At 60.8% G+C, this 19,536-nt stretch overlaps 1 protein-coding gene across 7 annotated transcripts in view; it reads left to right on the plus strand.

Annotated features, from left to right (window-relative positions):
• The window catches only part of NFIX (nuclear factor I/X (CCAAT-binding transcription factor)), an 87,617-nt gene that overhangs the window by 65,962 nt on the left and 2,119 nt on the right, over positions 1-19,536 (plus strand). For 4 of the 7 annotated variants that reach the window (XM_014529439.1, XM_005881574.2, XM_005881572.2 and 1 more), the window contains exons 3-10: positions 1,842-1,904; positions 2,212-2,286; positions 2,576-2,696; positions 3,754-3,890; positions 6,604-6,726; positions 8,730-8,905; positions 14,297-14,444; positions 16,528-16,619. In XM_014529439.1, coding sequence (XP_014384925.1) covers positions 1,842-1,904; positions 2,212-2,286; positions 2,576-2,696; positions 3,754-3,890; positions 6,604-6,726; positions 8,730-8,905; positions 14,297-14,444; positions 16,528-16,619 — 935 coding nt within the window. The remainder of the gene's footprint in view (positions 1-1,841; positions 1,905-2,211; positions 2,287-2,575; positions 2,697-3,753; positions 3,891-6,603; positions 6,727-8,729; positions 8,906-14,296; positions 14,445-16,527; positions 16,620-19,536) is intronic. The other 3 variants (XM_014529440.1, XM_005881576.2, XM_005881575.2) reach the window with 2 other exon arrangements.

Genomic DNA, 19,536 nt, shown 5'->3' on the forward strand with positions numbered 1-19,536 from the left:
TCTCTCCCCGTCTGCCCGCCTCTCCACATGGAGCGAATAGTAAGAACAGCAGCGTTCGGGGCCGTGTCCCGGTGTAGAAGTATTTCCTGTCTGTCTCCCTGCCTGCAGCCCGTGTGTCTGCCTCCGTCCTGCTCCACCGCCATCTCTTTGTCCGGCTCTCTCTGGTCCCTGTCGCTGGGCTGGGTGTGCGCGTGCGGGAGGCAGGCCAACGCCGCCGCTGTGGGGGGGACCAGGCCACTCCGTGGGGTGGACATCAGGGTCTCCTCCACTGACCCAGGTCTGGAGGGGTGGCTGGCAGGGACCCCCGGGCAGCGGGGGCTGGAGCCTGTGCCCTCGCTGGGCTCCACAAGCTGGTCTGAGGCTCTGCCCCTCCCGCGTTAGGAACTGGGGAAAGGGCGGCCCTGAGAGGCAGCTGCTGGCTAGGGCTAGGATTATTTTGGGGCTTAAAAAAAAAATCTAACAAGGTGCCCTGGCCGGGTAGCTCAGTGGGTTAGAGCGGCGCCCCGCTATGCGCAGGTTGCGGGTTCCATCCCTGGTCAGGGCACATACAAAAGTCAACCGATGAGTGCATACATAAGTGGAACAAATGGATGTTTCTCCCTCTCTCTCCCCCTTCCTATCTCTCTCTCTCTAAAATCAATCAATCAAAAAATGTTTTTAATCTAATAAGGTAGAGGATTGGGGGAGGGGGCCTGAGGCCGTCCTGAGGCAGCTGTCCTCTCCCACTGGCCACACTGAGGCAGGTGGCCAGGAGCGGAGCCGCGGAGGGGCCTTCGCTCTGAGAAGCTGCTGCTCTGCCGCCAGCCCCGGTGGGGGCCCACGCTGCCCTTCAGGAATCTCCTCTCTGGTCACTCCCCAGTGTGAGCAGCTCAGCAGTGAGGCTGGTGGGGGCCAGATTCCCGGCCAGTGGGCTGACCGTGGGGTGATGGGTGAGACCCAGAGGCAGGATTGCTCCAAAGAGTGGGGCAAAGCCCTGGCCAACACCTGTCCCCAGTTTTCCCAGTGCCACCCCCATGTTGTCCCCCAGTAAGCAGCTGATTCTTTACCCAGCGCCTGCCTTCCTCCTGCCCCACAACCTGCCCTGGCCCCCCTCCGCCACCCTCTCACCAGCTGTCGTGCCCAGGCAGGCATTCTGGAGGTCCCTGTTGTGCCCCTGGCACACAAAGCTTTGAGGACCTGGAGGGCGGGGCGGGGGGCTTTCCCAAGCTCAGCAAAATATTCACACACACACTCCACCCTGCCCCCAGCCCTCTGTGAGCTCCCACTGCACAATGGGCCCTTGTTTCGGGGCTCCCTCTGAGCAGCTGTGGCACTGGGGCATGAGACAGCCCAGACAGGCTGGCACAGAGCGGGCGACAGCGTCAGGGCGGACCTCCCCCCTCCGTGTTGCCAGGCACTGCCTGTAAGCAGAAAGGTGAGGTGGGGGTGGCTCAGGCAGACAGGACTGGCTCTAATTAATGAAGTGCGGGAAGCCAGGGGCCGCTTCTCTGGGCACTGGAGGCGAGCGGAGGATGGGGAGCCCTTGGGTCCATTCCAGCTGTGCAGAATGGTCGCTGGCTTCCCTCCGAGGAGCCCTCCCGGCCCTGACGGTCGGCCAATGCTGCTCACCCACTGGCGACTTTGTCCCCAGGGCACATCGGGCAGTGTCTGGGGACACTTTTGGTTGTCACAACTGGGGCGCTACTGGCATCTAGTGGGTGGAGGCCGGGGGTGCTGCCAAACCCCTTGCAGTGCCCGGGCATCCCCACCGCAGGAGGGTGTCCCTGAAAACAGGGCTGGAGAGGGAGCCGTTTGTGGGGCACTTTGGTCTTGACCCATCTTCCCCTTTGTGTCTCCTGCAGAATCCGGACAGTCAGATAGTTCAAACCAGCAAGGAGATGCGGACATCAAACCACTGCCCAACGGTCAGTGCCCTGCCCACCTGCCCTGCTGCCCACACCTCCCTGACTGCCCTGCCCCAGGCCCTCCTGTGCCTTCCACCAGTTCCTCCCCTTTACTCAGCTGTCCCTCAGCTGAATTTTGGCTGCCAGCTCGAGGGGAGGGAAGGGGACTCACCTAGAGTGCACCCCCTCTTCCCTGGAGACCTGAGAGCCCCTGAGGGCCATCCTGGGGCTTGGGAGGGAGCAATGGGAGGTGGGAGAGCTGTGAGGAAATGCAGGCAGCCCCTCCTGGCCTGGCCTCCACTCACTCATGGCTCTTTTCCCTCCTCAGGGCACTTAAGCTTCCAGGACTGCTTTGTGACTTCCGGGGTCTGGAACGTGACAGAGCTGGTCAGAGTGTCACAGAGTAAGTGAGTCCTTCCTTCCTGGCCAGGGCCCAGCCAGCAGGGATGGGGGTGAGGAGATGGCCCCCTGTGGATGGATGGGGTCTTGCTGGGCCCAGGGGCAAACAGGGTTTCCTGGGACATTGCCTGCCTCCTGGGCACCAGGCTGAGGGGAGCAGAGGTGTCCAGAGAGGCCCGTGTCTAATCTCCGCTTTGGAGGAAAAAACAACAGCGAAGGGCTCTTCTCCAGCGAGCCCAGCCTCGGGCCTCCTGCACCTGCAGACTCATCCGTCATCTCTCGCTTCTTCCCAGCTCCTGTCGCCACAGCATCAGGCCCCAACTTCTCGCTGGCAGACCTGGAGAGTCCCAATTACTACAACATAAACCAGGTGACGCTGGGGCGGAGGTCCATCACCTCCCCTCCTTCCACCAGGTAAGCCCCGCACCCCTGGCCTTCCCCCTCCCTTCCCCCCACCACTGGGCCATCTCGGATGTGGTGGGCAGCTGTGCCACAGTGCCCTGGGTGCTTCAGAGCGTCACCCCTTGTGGAGGGCACTGGCCCTCTCCCCTGAACGTCCTGCTCTGTACTGTTGTGGGCACTCGGCCCTGGGAACACAGACCTAAACAAGGCCTGGCTCTGCCTGGAAGGCGCTCCCAGTGCGGGTCCGAGAAGGTCTCTCTCTCGGGGACGGACCTACAGGGGGCTAGTAAGGGCACGGGGTGGACGCTCCAGCTAGAGAGCAGCTTCCGTCCAGCCGAGTGGGACAGGCTGGTGGGACCACTCCCTGGAGGGCTTCGAGGCCAGAGGAAGGTGTTTAGACTAAAAACGCACTGACACGTTTTCAGCAGAAGATGCCAGGGATGTGTGCTCAAGAAAGCACCCCCAGCAGCCAGGCAGGACCGGCAGCCAGCCTGGAGGTGGGGCAGTGGCATGAGAGGGTCAGGTGTAGCTGAGAGATGTTTGGGGGTGGACACAGTAGGCCCTGGTCAGGGCCAGTCGTGCAGGGCAGGGTGGGATCCTGTCCCTTTAAAAAACAAACAACTGGACGTTTTGGTTCATGTGAGGGTTGGGGTGTTCATTTTGACCTGTTTAAATATTGCATCGAAACATTATAATATCTTCATGTTTTTATGCTGATGGTGGGGGTTGTGGCACCCCCTGGTGAGTGCCTCAGTTGTCTCACCTTGACCCTGGGGGCTGTGGGGCCAAGGAAGCATTTGAGGGTGTTGCCCACCCCTTTGACTTAAGCAACTCGATGGATGATGGTATCAAGGAGGAACGGAGAAGGTGATGGAGGAGGAGGAGCAGGCAGGCGGGGCCAAGGGGCTCTAGGGCTGTCCTGGGGGTGGACACGAATGAGTGCCCAGCAGTGCTGCTGTCAGTGGGCACCTGCTCCCAGCTCAGGGGGCCGGCAGGGCAGGCTTCCTCGGCCCGAGTACCAGTACCTGGGCCACCCTGGGCCCGCCTGATCCCGCTCCTCCTTCCCCAGCACCACCAAGCGCCCCAAGTCCATTGATGACAGCGAGATGGAGAGCCCTGTGGACGATGTCTTCTATCCCGGGACAGGCCGCTCCCCAGCGGCTGGCAGCAGCCAGTCCAGCGGGTGGCCCAACGATGTGGATGCAGGTATGGGCGCCGCGAGGCCTGGCCCGGAGCCAGGGCAGCCCTGAACCTCGCCTCCTCCCTCCGTTTACCTGGCGACTCTCCCACCGGTTCCCCCACTGTCAGTGGCACTGCCTGGCTTCTCGCCTCCCCATCTTCCAGAGGAAGGCAGTGCCAGCCGAAGAAAGGAGCCGAGGCCAAGGCGAGGAGCTTGGCTGCCGCGGTGGGCAGCAGAGCCACGGGCACGGCAGGAGGGAGGCGGAGGCCTCCGGTGCCCTGCCGTGGGGCTGGGGCTTCCCCTTCAAAGCCTTCTCGGGTGCCTTCTCCTGGCATTTCTGTAGAAAGGTTGCCCCGGCTCTAGAGTCTCGGTGGTATAACCAGTTAACTGCCACGCGTCCGAAACAGAAACCATCCCTGCGTCTCTAGACGCCTATGGCGTGCAAAGGGTTAAAGCGGCTTCTCAAACTGGGCACCGCTGACACTGGGGCCGGGTCCTTCTCTGAGCTGCGGCATCCTGTGCACTGAAGGGTGTTGAGTAGCAGCCCTGCCTCCCCCCACTAGATGCCAGTAGCACCCCCCCCACACACACACACACCCCGGGTGTGATGGCCAAAAATGTCTCCCAACATTGTTGAATGTCCCCTAGGATTGGGGGAGGGCAGACTCTTCCCCAGCTGACTGAGCTGAGAACTGCTGGGTTAAAGGGCTCAGCTTTGCAGAAAGGAGTAGAGGCTACTAAAGAGTGAGCAGAACTGTCTCCAGGCCTCCCAGCCCCCTCTAGCCACCCCCTTCCTGGTGAACCCACCCACGGTCACTCCAGTCTTGCTGGGAGGCCTGGGCAGACCCGGAGAGCCCCTGAGTGTGTGCGCGCCTGTGGCAGGTGTAGATGAGGAAGCGGGCTGCAGGATACTTCTTGGCACACTGGTGGTCAGCTGTGTGTGTCCTTGAGGTGTGTGTGGGGGGCCGGGGAGTACTGCCCGTGCGTGTGTGGGATGTGCACAGGGTACCTCTGCTCTGCTAGGCCTGGGGGGGGGGGGCGGACTTTTTGTTCCAGCGGTGCTCTTCCTGGTGTTTTCCAGATGTGGCCCTACTGGGAGGGGCCAGGTGGATGGGCAGGGGCTGGGATGAGGGAGAAGAAAGGCCAAAGGACAGGAAGGCGCTGCCCCAGACACAGAATCGCTTCTGCTCTTGACTGCTCTGGAGGAGGGAGGAGGGCTCCTCCGGGCCCTGGGCTAAGGGACCAGGCTCTGGGCCACCATCGAGCCCCGCCTCTGCGGACATGGCTCTACATGACTTGGGGTGCTCTTCCCAGGGTTCCCTGGAGGCAGGCGGGGGATGTGGGCCAGCAGTGTCCAGATGCTTCCCTGGGGAACCTCGGGAGGTGGAGAGAGAAGCAGTTGAGGGCCCTGAAGAAACCCCAGCCGGGCCTCAGTGAAGTGACTGCTCCTACAGGCGTCAGGTGCCTTAAGGGCACATCCACCACGGCTGGTGGCCCCGGGCCCCTCGGCCTAGACCTGCTTCCCAAGGAGCCCTCCTCCCAGGCCCTGCTCTCTTCTTTGTTGGCTGTCTGCTGCAGAGCCCGCCATTTCTGCTTCCTGCAGTCCTGCCACACACCCCAGCTTCCTCGCTCTCCCCTCTTTTCCTCCTCACCCGCTTCCTGTGTTGTTTCCCTGTGCTGAGACAAATCGCCAATTAAGCAGCCCAGCTGCAGGACAGGGAACAGCTGGGGAGGCACTGTGTGGCCTAGGGGACAGCTGTGCACAGCTGGTGGGGGCGCTCCCCCCCTCACTGTGCCAGCTATCAGGTGGCACACAGCTGCTGCCAGATAACACCTCTTCTGGCGGCTGGGAGTTCGCCCTTCCCCCGCCTCTTCCCTCTGTGGTTAAAGTGGCTCTTATTTCTCGGTTCTGCAGCCCCCTACCCCCCACCCAAACTGACTTGATTTGTGCATCAAAGATGGCAGCTCTGGAGATCTGCTCCAGCTCCACCTTACCCCTCCCTCCCAGCCTGGGCACACCCTCTGAGGCCCAGCCCAGAGAAGAATCAAGCTCCCACAGAGGACCTGGCCCCGGGCTGTGCTTTGTCATAGTGTCCTTTGGATATGGTGCCCACTGGGCACAGAGGGTCTTCGAGGGGTGTCCTCTGTGCCCCTGTCTCCTGCTAAATGCCACCCCATCTCTGGCACTGGCAGCAAAACAAATATTTGGATATGGTGCCCACTGGGCACAGAGGTGACCTTGGTGGGCAGCATTAGGGTCCTAGAGGGGTGTCCTCTGTGCCCCTGTCTCCTGCTGAATGCCACCCCATCTCTGGCACTGGCAGCAAAACAAATGCCCCATCCAAAGGCAGTCCAACCTCTGGGTTCCTTGGCCGAGGCAATCCTTGCCTGGACAGCTCTGACCCCAGGGCCCTTCCTGGTCCCTGCTCCTGGATCCCACCCTTTCATCTGTGCCCCCTGAGCTCATTATCGGCTTGTCAGGAGGCAAGCTGGACCCCCGGCCCAGCACACCCAAGTGCCTCATTTTCCTCTCCGGTCAGAGGCACCCAGTGCCGGCTGGGCTGCACACGGGGCCTGAGAAACAGCCGGATGGGGCAAAGGTGGCAGGAGGGAGCACGGTGGGGGAAGGGGCAGCCAGGAGGGGGCTGAGGAGAGGAGTGAGCTGCTGGCTTCCTGCCTTCCCCCGCTCCCGCCCTGGCCCAGCTAAACCTGCCCTGTGTTGCTGATTCCTCCCCCCAGGCCCGGCTTCTCTAAAGAAGTCAGGAAAGCTGGACTTCTGCAGTGCCCTCTCCTCTCAGGGCAGCTCCCCGCGCATGGCTTTCACTCACCACCCGCTGCCTGTGCTTGCTGGAGTCAGACCAGGTGAGACATGAGGGCCCGGAGGGGGACTCTCGGGGAGGTGGTGGAGCACCGAGGGCAGCCGGCCAGGTGAAGGGGCAGGTCCATCAGAGTGAGGGCCCCTAGCTCTCTGAGGGGCTGTGGTCTGACAGTGGGTGGGCAAGGGAACGGGCCCTCCTCCCACGGCAGCACTGACTGGAGACCCAGCCTCCTCACCTCATTCCCAAGCGCTCTCCTACTTGCTTCCCCCTCCCCCTGTGCACTCGTGTGTGCATGCTTCCGTGTGTGCCGGGTGCCTGTGTGTATGCATGCACTGAGTGCACGTGTGCACATGGCTGCATAACGTGTGCTGGGATGCGTGTGCATGGCTGTGTGCACAGGCCTGGCTTGCCCTCAGGCCTGCGGGTTCTCCTCTCCTCTCGCCAGCTGTGGCTGGGAAAGCTCAGCTTCTCCCTCTGCCCTCCTCTCAGCTGCTCTCCCGGCTCCTGGGCAAAGGTCCGGTCTCCCTGCACCAACCCAGGTGGGCACGGGGCGCAGATTGAAAGGGCGCCCGGGAACCCAGGGATCACCCGTGGCGCCTGGGCTGTTCTCCCAGGACTGGGACTGGCTGCTGACTTGGGGGCTCTCTTGCTTCAGTCTCGGGAGAAGGTGTTTGGCTGGGAGAACACCGCGATGTTCCCCGGGGGATGGAATCAGGCAGGAAGTTGTGGGAGCCGAGTCCTCACCACCCCCTCATTTGCTTCTTCCCGCTCTTGTTCCTACCCCCACCTCGGCACCCATCTGGCAGAAAGAGGCTTGAACTTTTTCTGGACACAACCCTGTGTCCGCCCACCATCTCCTGGGCCCTTCTATAGGACACAGAGAATGGCAAGGTTTACCCTCCCGGCTTCCTCCTCAGGGCCTCCTGGCTGGGAGCCCAGAGGCAGCCTGCGCTGGGGCAGGGCGTGGTGGCCTCAGCGTGGGGGCAGGGAGCCCAGCTCCACTCAGCTTTTATGAACTCCAGAGAGAAGCCAAGTTTCCTCAGCCCCCTAATGAAACCAAGAGCAAGAGCAAGCTGATTGGAAACAGACGGGAGGGAGAGGACTGGCCGGGGAAGAGCTGGGGCCTGGAGCGGGATGGGAGCTGTGTGTGCGAGGACGCATGTGCAAGGGTGATGGGGCTGAGCACACAAGAATGTGGCCTAGGCAGCCGCGGCCAGGTGCACACCTGCTCACACGCAGATGTATGTGCACGTTGCGTCCTGCAAGGTGCGGGGGTCGTGTCTGTCTCCTCTTCTCCCTCATCCAGGCTCCCATCCTAGCCCTGGACCTCGCCTTGGGTGCAAACTCTAAGGGGGCACCCAAAATTCAGTTGTCAGGATAAATGATGTTTTAATGCAACATTCTCTTTTAAAATATATTTTTATTGATTTCAGAGAGGAAGGTGGAGGGAGAGAGAGATAGGAACATCAGTGATGAGAGAGAACCATTGATCAGCTGCCTCCTGCATGCCCCACACTGGGGATTGAGCCCACAACCCCGGCATGTGCCTCGATTGGAATCGAACCCGGGACCCTTCAGTCCGCAGGCCAAATCACTATCCACTGAGCCAAACCAGCTAGAGCTAATGCAATATTCTTAAAAAATAAAACTACCGCAAAAAATAAAACCACAAAGAGCAAATATAAACATTTTAAACAAAAGATGGATCTGATGCTATCCTTGCATGGCCCTGCCTCGTTTGCCTCACGTTAACCCTGGCCCTGGTCCCAATCAAACTTTATTTGTCAAGACAAGCAGCGGATGGGTGTGCAAGCCCCCGTTTGCCAATTGGATTTTTAAAAATACGCATTAAAATGTTACTTACCTTGATTACTGAGGGCTTTTTTGTGCTGTCTCAATGTCCACGCCAGAGGCCAGACCCTCACGCTCCTTACCCTGGTCCCGCCCTGCTCCCGCCCACTCTCCCTTTTCCTCAGGGCCCTGACCCGCCGTCTCCCTCATCTTCTCCACCCTGATGCCCTTTTCTTCCCGCCCACGTGCATGCAGGGAGCCCTCGGGCCACAGCGTCAGCGTTGCACTTCCCCTCCACATCCATCATCCAGCAGTCGAGCCCGTACTTCACGCACCCGACCATCCGCTACCACCACCACCACGGGCAGGACTCACTGAAGGAGTTTGTGCAGTTTGTGTGCTCAGATGGCTCGGGCCAGGCCACCGGACAGGTGAGTCAGAGGCCCGGGAGCCCCACCACAGCTCATCTCTGCGTCTGTCCGTCTGTGTCAGGATCACAGGGAGAGGGCCCGAGAGCCGAGCCCACCCGGGACGGGAGCAGCGGGGAGCCAGTAGCGCGGACACCTTAGTTTTCTGGTCTGCGGTAGGGGTCTGTGTATCGTGCCGGAGTCTCTCCATCACGGTCCAGAAAGGTGGGGGCAGCAGCAGAGCCCACACCTTGCTCGGGCTCCCGGCCCTCTCTTCAGTCTCTGTTCCCCCAGGAGGGCACCCGTGAGCTGTGCCACCCAGACCAGGCCCCTCACCTCCTAACACCCCTCTTAAGCCTCGGGGCTGCAAGGATTTTCTAGATCAAAATCTCCCCACGGTGGCACTGTTGGCATTTGGGGTTGCTCATCATTCTGTGGTGTGAGGCTGTGCTGGGCATCGTGGGGTGCTGGGCAGCATCCTTGGCCACGGGGGCTGTCATGGAGACTCCGGTTGGCAGGACTTTGAACAGGCGGTTTCCAGGTTGCTTCTAGGTTTGTGTGCAGCCCTGCTCCTCAGCCTGGGAGACACTGGCTTCCCGTGGAGCTCTGTGGGGGCTGGGGGGCACTGCTGTTCTCCGTCAATGAGCCCTAGGACCCAGGTCACTGACCAGCAGAAATTCGGGGTCACTCAGGAAAGGAATTATTCCAAACAGTGGTGGTCCAGAGACAGCCCTGCAGGGGGACAGTGGTCCTCACCTCGTCCCCGGGAGACCACGCTGTGTTGGGACACAGTGGTCTCTCGACCTTTGGAAAGGTGCTGGCGCCTCAGCCGGTCCCCCAGCCGGTCCAGCCTGGAGCCCCCTTTGAGAGGTTGGGGGGGAGGCCATTCAAAGGGCCAGACTCATGCCAGACCACACCCAGGGAGAGCAGGGGCGGCCCTTCAGGCGCCCCACACAGGGTGGCCATTGGCTAAGTGCGGGGGCATTATTGATGGGGGGGGCTCCTCACTCCGTCTTCCCTCCCTCCTGCTCTCTCTCCTTCTGCTTTCCAGCTCCTTTCCCCCTGGGCCCTTTAAGGGTTTCTCTTCCTGGCTCTGCAGCTCCTTAGCACACTCAGAGGCTTGCCCACCTCTCTGGACAAGCTCTGTTCACTTCAGGGGCACTCAGGGCGTAACCCCCAACAGCTACTGCACTTTCTCCAGAGATGCCATCAGCGTCCTTGGGAACTGCCAGCCCTTGTATCAGGCCCTTTGGGACTTCTGGGGTGTGGAGTGTTCCCTCCACCTGCCTTGCCTGCCTTCTCACCTACAGAGACAGCCGGGGCTGGGACTCAGTGAGACCAACCTGGGCGACCAGTTTAGCCCGGAGAGCTGGTCCCTCCCCCGGGCGTCCTGACGGCTGAGTCCTGACCCTCTCCCTTGACTTGACTGTTCAAGGTTAAGGTCTCATTTGGCCTAGAAGGTTCTCTTCTCAAGGCAGGTGCTTTCTCCAAATAGACGGTGGACAAAACGCTACAGACGGGGCTGAACAGCTACCCTGGTTAGACAGGGAGGCTAGCTCGGCTGGGCATCAGCCTCTCTGGGTTTCCTCTTGTGGCCTGTGGTGCCCAAGAGAGGAGGGGGGGCGTCTGCAATGAGCCTGCTCCAGGTGGCCCAGCCTCTGAGAGGAGGCCAGAGACGGCACCATGCTGTGGGGGAGGAGAGCACCGAGGCCCAGGCTCTGCAGCTGACTTCGCGGCAGGGGGTGGCCACACAGGCGGCACCTGCCCCTTGGCCACCTCCAGAGTAGAAGCCCGGAGGCCTGGCGGGCACGCAGGGGGCTGGGTCTCACCTGATTCCCATTCAGCCGGTCTGGGTGGGCCTGAGAACCTGCGTTTCCCTCCCACTTCTCAGCTGCTGCTGCTTCTGGTCACAGGACCACTTTGAGAACCACTGATCCAGAGCCCAGAGGAGTAAATGCCTCATTCCCGTGAGAGTTCGAAGTTGCAGGTCATCTTTACAGAAAAATGTGTGTGTGCATACAAAGATTTTACAGATGATCTGCAGAAGGCATGCCCGGTGCCCCCTATGGCTTAGCCTCGGACCCCAGTGTGAGGCCCTGACTGAGAAGAACCACATCAGTCAAGGCCAAGGCCAAACGGAGATACCGCTCAGGGGAGATGCAAAGAACAGAAAGAAGGTGCCTTGTTAGCTGTTTTTCTGGCAGAGAGAAGAGACCACCAATGCAAGGGAGAGGTCCCAGGGCTCAATGAGGGGCAGGAGGCCTGGTTCTGGCTCAGCTTCCACCAGCAATGCTGGAGCAGCCAGGCAAGCCCTCCTCTTCATCTGTCACTAGCCTGCACTTCTAGCTCTTATATATATATTAGAGAGGAAGGGAGATGGGGAGAGAGAGAGAAACATCAGTGATGAGAGAGAATCACTAATTGGCTGCCTCCTGCACGCCCCACACTGGGGATCGAGCCTGCCACCTGGGCATGTGCCTCGACTGAGAATGGAACCGTGACCCCCTGGTGTATAGGTTCACTCTCAGCCACTGAGCCACGCCGGCCGGGTTGCGCTTATAGCTCTTAACTCGTGAGGTCGTAAGATGCTGCTGCGAGTCACAAGACCTTGAGATTTTACAAACGTCCACTAATAACCCAACCAGAGCAGAGACATCCTAGCCTGGTTGGAAGTTGCTTCTAGAGACCGAACGTTGTAAATCAGCAGGTTTTGATGTTCAGCCATATCAAGCTGGGATTAGCTTTATTGGGTGGGACTCGTGTTTTAGATCCTCCTGGGTATCGACTGGCTCTGGGAACACCCTTCGGGTGCTCGGAGAAGGAGGTAGAGGCTGCCCCGGGAGCAAGTGCTGCCTCGGAAGCCCCCATGTCCCAGCTTCCCAGGGCCCAGGCTCAGGATGGCGCCTGGAGAAGAGGAGAGAGGCTGTGATCTGTGGAGTTTCCTGCCCTGGTGGAAAAGCAAGATAGGAACCAGATAGGCCGTGGGAAGGAGGGAAGGCAGTTGCTGCTCGTGTCTCAGCATCAACCCTGCAGAGCTGGAGAGCCCCCTGGCCCGTGTCTGGAACTGGAGGGAGCGTTTCTGAAGGGACACATGACACCGAGGGTCTCCAGCCCAGGACCAGCAGCCACTGCTTGCTTTTGTCAGGGCCTCTGAGTGGGCAAGAAGAATCAAGTCCAGGAGGGACCTCTTGGAGGGACGGTGTCAGACCTCCGCTGGTCACTAGAGGTGAAGGATGGTGGGCAGGACGGCCAGAGTTCAGAGGGGCGTGGCCTGCACGAGTCAGCGTGGGCCTCTGTGGTTTTAATGTGCAGCAGGGGGGGGGGGGGGGGGGGGGGGGGGGGGGGGGGGGGGGGGGGACTATTGATTCAACTCAGTCACTGGGACTTGAGTGCTGCAGGCTTGAGCCACACAGAGGTGGCCTGTGACTCGCTGGAGAGCCTGGGTGGCAGGCAGTCTGCTTTAAAGGTCCCAGGGGAGGTCAAGAGCATCCTGGAGCCACAGGGCAGAGAGAGGTGGATGGTGGTTCAGGGAATCCGGCCGGTCCCCACGTGGGAGACAGGGTTTTGTGTGCAGGCCTGGGAAGGTGTAGGAAAAGGCCCTGTAGACAGAGGGCCCTGCAGTGAGCAGGTGCGCAGCCCAACTGTGAGGCTGCGTCTGGAAGCCCCAGTCGGTTTGCAATGGGATGTACTTGAGAGGAGGGGCTATAGGGGCACCAGTGCTGGGAGGGTCTCCACCATGGGGTCCTTGAATCCCAACTGGGGAGACCCTCCTTTATGTCAGATGCAGTCAGAGCCGTGGAAGGTTTCCGGAGACAGGAAGAGTCTGGGCACCTTGGGATTTGGGAGGAGGGTTGTTGCACCTGCTGGAGAAAACCCATAGGACCCATGGAGTCAGACAGACACGGCTGTGAACTTCAGGCCTCACCAGTCACAGCCCAGCGACTGCATCATCCACGTCGCTGCACAAAGCCTTGTTTCCCCGGCTGTGAGAGGGGGAGGGAGGGCGGAGCTTCCCTTGCAGCAGGGTTTCCCACCTGCAGCACTGGTAACCTTTGGACCGATGAGCCCTCGTCCTGGGGGGCACCCCGGGCATTATAGGGTGCTGAGCAGCACTCCCTGCCTCCACCCACCAGCAGCTAGGAACAGCCCCCGGAAGTTGTGCTAACCGGGATGTCTACAGACACGGCCAGTGCCCCCTGGGGAGCAGAACTGCCCCCAAGCGAGAACTGCTGCCGGACAGGTTCCTGGGCGGACGGAACACAAGATGAGTAAAATGCCTGGCACAGAGCTAGGCACCCAGGGCACTGAGCTGACGAGCACAGCCGGCGTAGGGGAGACCCCTTGCAAGTCTCATTGTCGTTGTCCAGGCAAAACCAGTGATGACAGAAAGATGGGCAGACACCCATGGGGTGGGCTCCGCAGGGGTGGCCTACCAGCTGAAGGAGGAGCAGGGAAACTTCCCGTTCTCACACCTGGCTGGCTGGGAGGGCAGAGCGTTGCCCCGTGAGAGAGAGGCCAGTTTAGGATGAAGAGTTCTGGCCCAGCTCCCCTGGTCCTCGGGGGCACTGCCCAGAGCAGGGGGAGGTGCGTGCCCCCAGCTCAGGGAGGTCTCTCCAGGGACCTTTGCCTCGCCTGTGGCGCCTAGGCCCTTGGGAGCTCCAAGGCTGACGCACGCAAGGCCACGCACAGGAGTTTGAGGTACAGGAGGGAACGAAAGACAAGGAACGGATCTAGTGACCTGGCACCCTGGTGTCTGAGAGCCTTGTACAAGGATGTCCGCTAAGGAATGAGTGGCAGCAATGGATTTCCTCCCGGGCTCGTCCATAGCAAAAGGACCAGCTCCCCACCGTCCTCGGGCTGCTGGAGCTGAGGGCAAGCCCCCCAGTGCCCAGCATCCCGCGGGCCATGATGTGGGGTGGAGGATGGCAGTCCTCCTTGGGTCAACCAGACCCACCCCAGGGTAACTGTTTGCCCCCGCAGAGGGGGGCTCCTGTGTGTGTTGGGGGGACACAAGGGAGGGGGAAAGCTGGTGCATCTTTCCTGTCAGAGGAGAAGGTCTTCAGGAGTGAGAGTCTAGGTGCAGCTGGTCTGTGGGTAGGCGGCACGTTTTTGGTACCGAAAACACATTCCCTAAGAAATAACAAACCACCCGTCGGACACCCCCCTTCCTCCTCCCACAACTTCAGAAGAGGACCACGAAAGACAAAAAAATAAAAAACAGAGAGAGAGAAACACCCGAGAGACCACACCGAGGCCTCCCACCCTCACCCGCCCTGTGCCCGGAGGAGAGGGCCCTGTTCTGCACCTTCCGCCGGGAGCGCCCGCTCTCAGGAGCGAGCTGGCGTGGCCGCGCAGGGGAGCGTGTGTCTGTGTGTGATGTGCCTTCATGCGTCACTCTATTTATGTTGTTCGCAGCCCAACGGTAGCGGCCAGGGCAAAGTCCCGGGGTCATTTTTGCTACCGCCGCCGCCTCCAGTGGCCAGACCTGTGCCCCTTCCTATGCCTGATTCCAAATCCACCAGCACTGCCCCAGACGGCGCCGCCTTGACTCCTCCATCACCTTGTAAGTGGACGATGAAACGGAAACCACAACGCCCCAGCCCATCCAAACAGTCTCCACTGCAAACAGAAAAGCCCCCCCACGCCCTGCCCATCATCAAGTCTCCCCCAACCTAGAAGGCCACGGAGCCTCCCGCTCGGATGAGAGCAAACCTGAGCCCCCCACCATGGCCCCCCCGGCCTCAGGCGCACCAGCCAGCACACCACTAGCCCCCCTGCCCGCTGCTCCCGGCCCTGGCCCCTGGCCCAGGCCCCTGGGGGGCGGGAGGGGGAGCACAGTGGGGCGCAGGCCGGGGTGCTGGCCAGGGTGGGAAGGGACCGGGAGGCGCAGCCATGCCATCTTCATGCCTGATTGCTGTATTTTTTGTTTTTCGTTTTTTTTTGTTTTTTGATTTTTTTGTTGTTTTGTCGTGCCCCCCACACCAAGAAAATTTAATGTGACCACAAGGCGACGCCACCACCATTCCCTTTTTGCCTTGCCCCCCTCCCCTCCATTCAGGCCTCTAGGAGGTGCAGCAGGCCCGCCCTGACCCTTCCCTTCAGTCTCACATTTGGTTTCTCGTTGTTCCTCTTTTTCCCCCCCTCCCCCCTCCCTCTCTCCTCCCTCAATTCCTCCCCAGGTTGGATATTCCGAGGACAAGGGAGGGCTCTGGACCTTGGCTTACTTCATCTCTTTCTCTTTCTCTCTCTCTCTTTTTAAACCAATGACAACTTTTGTCCAAGGGAAGAGAAAAATCTGAGTTGGGAGGCCCGAGGTAGACCCGACGTGAGGGACAGAAGAGGCGGCGGGTGGGCGGTGTGCCGTCTTCGGGCAGGGCGGGCAGGGTGTGGGCAGCGCTTCGGGCGCTCTGGGGGCTGGCAGGCCGCAGGCCAGGACTTCCGGGTGGGCGGGGTGGCCCATCTCACTACTTTTCTCCGTCTTGCACTCTCTGTCTCACCTTCTCTCTCATGGTTTGAGTTCTTTCCCCCTCTCCATCCTCTTCATGCCATCTTCCCATCTGCATCCGCCATAAGACATCAAGTCATGGTCATGGTCATTGGAGGTGGGCAGGGTGGGAGAGGGGACCAGGCTACAGGGTGGCACTTCTGGACAGAAGCTGGTGAGCATGGGGTCCCTGGGGTGTATGTGGTACAGGGCAGGGGGTGGGGGGCTCCCAGGCAGCCTGTGACCCCCATAATCCCCTGGGGGGGTCTCCTCCTTTCTGGGGTTGCAGGGCCCCTTCCCTCCCCTAGGAGCTGGCCGAGCTCCTCCTGAGAAAAGCTCAAGGGTGTTGGGCTCATTTGCCCCTCAGACCCCAGAACAGTTGCCCTGGGCACCCAAGCCCAGGGGCTCCGCCAGGGCCTCCAGCCTCCTCTTCCTCTTGTGCCTTGGCCTGTTTCAGACCCTGGGGAAGCCCAGGGCCATAGCACCTGGCTCACCCATCAGAGGAAGAGAATGCCTGCCAGGCCTGAGCTTTGTCACCCCTGGGCCCTCGCCAGCAGCCAACTCCTACATCCCTCTCCAAGCCCATCCCGTCTGGCCCAGCCCTCCCTTGGGCCCCTTCAGGTCTCCTGGACCATCGGCCCGGTCCTTGGGACTGTCCAGGGTAGTAAGAGGTGTAGCACCCAACTGGCCGCCCTGGTTGGAGAGGTGGCCTGAGAATAGCCTTCCCCAGGCAGGGTGGGGCCAGTCCACCAGAGTCCCACCCTCCCGTCTCCCTTCTCTCCAGACCTGAGAGGACCAGTGGGAAAGCAAGGTCACCCCTTCAGTGCTTGGAGAGGAGGGCTATCCCGGCCCAGCTCAGTGCCTGGTTGGGTGGGGGGGGCGGGAGTACTGGGTCTGGGGGATCTCAGCTGAAGTCTCCAGGGCCCCTCCCAACCCCTGGCCAGGAAAGAGGATGCCTGGCTCCGGCAGAGGCTGGGGGCGGGGGACAGTGTGTGTTCCTGGTAAGAGGACGAAGGGGCCCCTCTGGCCGGTCCTTCCCACCGCCAGCCTAAAGCTGGACAGCGTGGTCTGACCCAGTGCCTCCCTCTCAGCAGCCCCACAAGGGCAGGGCCAGGTGGGCCCAGGCCTCACGGGCTCTTTCCTCTCTCTCCTGCTCCCACAGCATTCGCAGCGACAGGCGCCTCCTCTGCCAACCGGTTTGTCAGCATCGGACCCCGGGACGGCAACTTTCTGAACATCCCACAGCAGTCTCAGGTAGGAGTGTGGAGGCGAGCATGGGAGGGGGGCGGGGAGGAGTCCTCTGCCAACCGGTTTGTCAGCATCGGACCCCGGGACGGCAACTTTCTGAACATCCCACAGCAGTCTCAGGTAGGAGTGTGGAGGCGAGCATGGGGGCGGCGGGGAGGAGGCAGGGGGTGCAGGCAGGGGGGGCATGGGGGTGTCAGGGAAGAGGCCAGGGTCTTGGAGTTCGTCTGGGAGAAGGGCTTGGGGCAGGGCTGAAAGATCCAGGCTTTTGCACGCCCAGCTGAACCTGCCTCCCCAGGCAGCTCCCAGGCCCCCTGGCTAACCAGCTAATTGGATAATTAGTTCTGACAACCTCGGCCCTGGGGAAGGGGCCAAGGACCCAAGGCTGGAGGCACTCCGGGCCAGGCCTGAGAGAAGCAAAGACGGAAGCCGAGGCCCAGTCAGGGTGGGACAGCATCTGCCTTGTTGATCGCCTCCTGCTCTGCGGGAAGCCCTGGTGCCCTGGTCCCCAGCCCTCCCCTCTCCCCTGGCTTTGGGTGGGCTGAGGAGGGACAGAGCTGGCCTGGTGGGCCACGTGCCCAGAGACTCTGGCACCAGGGCAGGGCAAGTCCCTTTGTGCCCTGGAGGCTCCTCCCCCCAACTCCCCTTGAGTCCTGTTAGAAAGAAGGGTGACCAAGCTTCTGGAGCCCCCCCCCCCCGTCCTGCTCCCATCTGTCTCCAGTTCTCACAAGGAAACACCCAACCACCCCCAGCCCTCCTGCTGGACACCCCGGACACTGCTTTGCACAGGCATGTACACACACACACACACACACACACACACGTGTCCTGCCTCTCCCATGCCTGTCCCCAAGGGGCTGGGAAGAGTCTCCAGCGTCCAGGGCCCTTGGGGCACAGAGAGCACCCTCCTCGGGAGCAGGGCAAAGGCAGCTTGCATAGGGTGGCACTTCTTCTTATAAAAGTACCACCCTGGGAGCCCAGGGCCAGGAGGCCTCAGCCCTGGGGAAGTCCACCTCCGCCCAGGGCCCTGGCCACCTCTGTCAGCTCCTGCTCCCTCTCTGCTCTGAGGCCTGAGTCCGGAGAAAGTTGGTGGATAGAAGTTTTGTATGTGTGGTTTTGAGGTTTTGTTTTTTCCCTTTTCCTTTCCCTCCCTCGGAAAAAGAAAAAAAAACAACAGCCAAAAACTTTGTCAAACTGCAAACTTCAGAGCTCCCTAGTGGCAAGGAGGGGAGGGGCGGGGAACTTCAGCCCCCTCCAGCTTCCCACCCCCTTTCCCCAGAGTCACGTCTGACCCGTCTGGTTTCCAAGAGCAACCAGACATGATGTAACACCCAGATGAACTTGAACTTGGGGGTGTTGAGAAGAAAAACAATGGCTCCGAGCAGGGGCTGGAGCCAGCCCCCTCCACTCTGTGCCAGGGAGCCCGGGAGAGCCCTGCTGGCAGAGGGCGGGAGGGGGTGCCAGAGGAAGGGACCTCTGCGGGCCTCCCTCCCAGCTCGGGGCTGGCACCGGGCTGCAGGACTCCAGGTGCTTTCTTGCTCTCCGGGACCACAGCCTCCAGCCCTCCCTGCTCACCCCATTTCCGCCTCCGAGTGCTTTCCCTTCTGCACTTTCTCTGCTCACTTTGCTTGGACGGTGGGGCCAAGTCAGAGTATGAGGCAAGTTTTCCTCCCCGTTGTTCCCAAAAGGGGCCTGGGCCTTGGCAGGGAGCAGGCAGGTGTGCACGGCGGCGGTGGGGGGGGACCAGAGCTGGGCAAGCCTAGCCAGGAGCCCTTGGGCCTGGGGGCAAGCGGCGGCTGCAGCGGGTGGGCACCAGGGGTGCAGTGGGGGTCGGTTTCCACAGTAACCAGTGACTTTAGCTGATCTCTGGAGCACCAGATGGAGAGAGAACAATAGAATGAGGGAAGAAAAGAGAATTTTAGCAATTTTGTCATTCCCTGGGCAGCGCTTTTTACTTAGTTTTAATCAGTTTTGGACCTGGCTCAGGAAGCAGGGAGGGGTAAGCAGAAAAGCCACTCTGTGCTTGGCAGCAGATCCCTGTTCCTGGGCCGGTGAGGAGGTGCTGGGGACCCTGCTGGAGCTGCCTTTGTCCCGAACTCCAAGCCTGGAACTGGAGTCTTCCTCCTCTGAGGGAGTCCCCAAGTTTGAGCGCTGGTGGTTGTCCCCCTGCTGTGCAACTCGGGAGACCCTAAAGGGTCCAGCTTAGGGCTTTGGCTTGGTCTGGAAGGGACCTGGTTGTCCCCAAAACCTCTTGTCCTTCACAGGGAGGGGGAGGGGCAGTGGGGTAGGGTTCCAGTGTAGCCTCTCTTTGGGAAGCGGGTCCCAGAGCGCATCAAGGTGGGGGAAGGGGGTACCCAGGCAGTTTCTCCAAAGGCCAGGACAGGAAGCCCAGGAGCTGGCCGCTGACCCCACCCCCCGACTGCCCATGCTGGGGATGCTTAGTTTCCCCCACAACTTGCCAGCGCGCCCCGCCCCACACACACACACCATGAGCCTCCATTTGGCCTTCAGTCAATAGACGGGTCGGACTCCGGGCAGGTCTCCCCTGAGCGTGTTGTCCAGCATGTGGCAGGAAGTGTAGCATCTCTGCCCACCCAGTAAACACCAGTAGCATCCCAGTCACTATGACAACCCCAACCCCCACTTTTCCAAATGCCCTCCAGCTGCCCTACCCAATGAGCTAGCCATGGCCACGCGTGGCTGCTTAAATTTCAATAACTAGAGAAAAATTTAATCCTTCCTTTACACTAGCCACACTTCAGGTGCTTAGAAGACACATGTGGCTACTGTCATGGAGACCACAGAGGCCATTTCCACTGTGAAGGAAGTTCTAGGTGATCTCTGAGGCCTTTTCTAACTAAAACTCGATGTCTCCATCTCACAGTGGACAATAGCCTGCAATCCCAAACCAGAGCCTGGGCGGGGG

This window comes from Myotis brandtii, unplaced genomic scaffold, assembly GCF_000412655.1.
Source record: "Myotis brandtii unplaced genomic scaffold, ASM41265v1 scaffold680, whole genome shotgun sequence".
NCBI classification, from domain to species: Eukaryota; Metazoa; Chordata; class Mammalia; order Chiroptera; family Vespertilionidae; genus Myotis; species Myotis brandtii.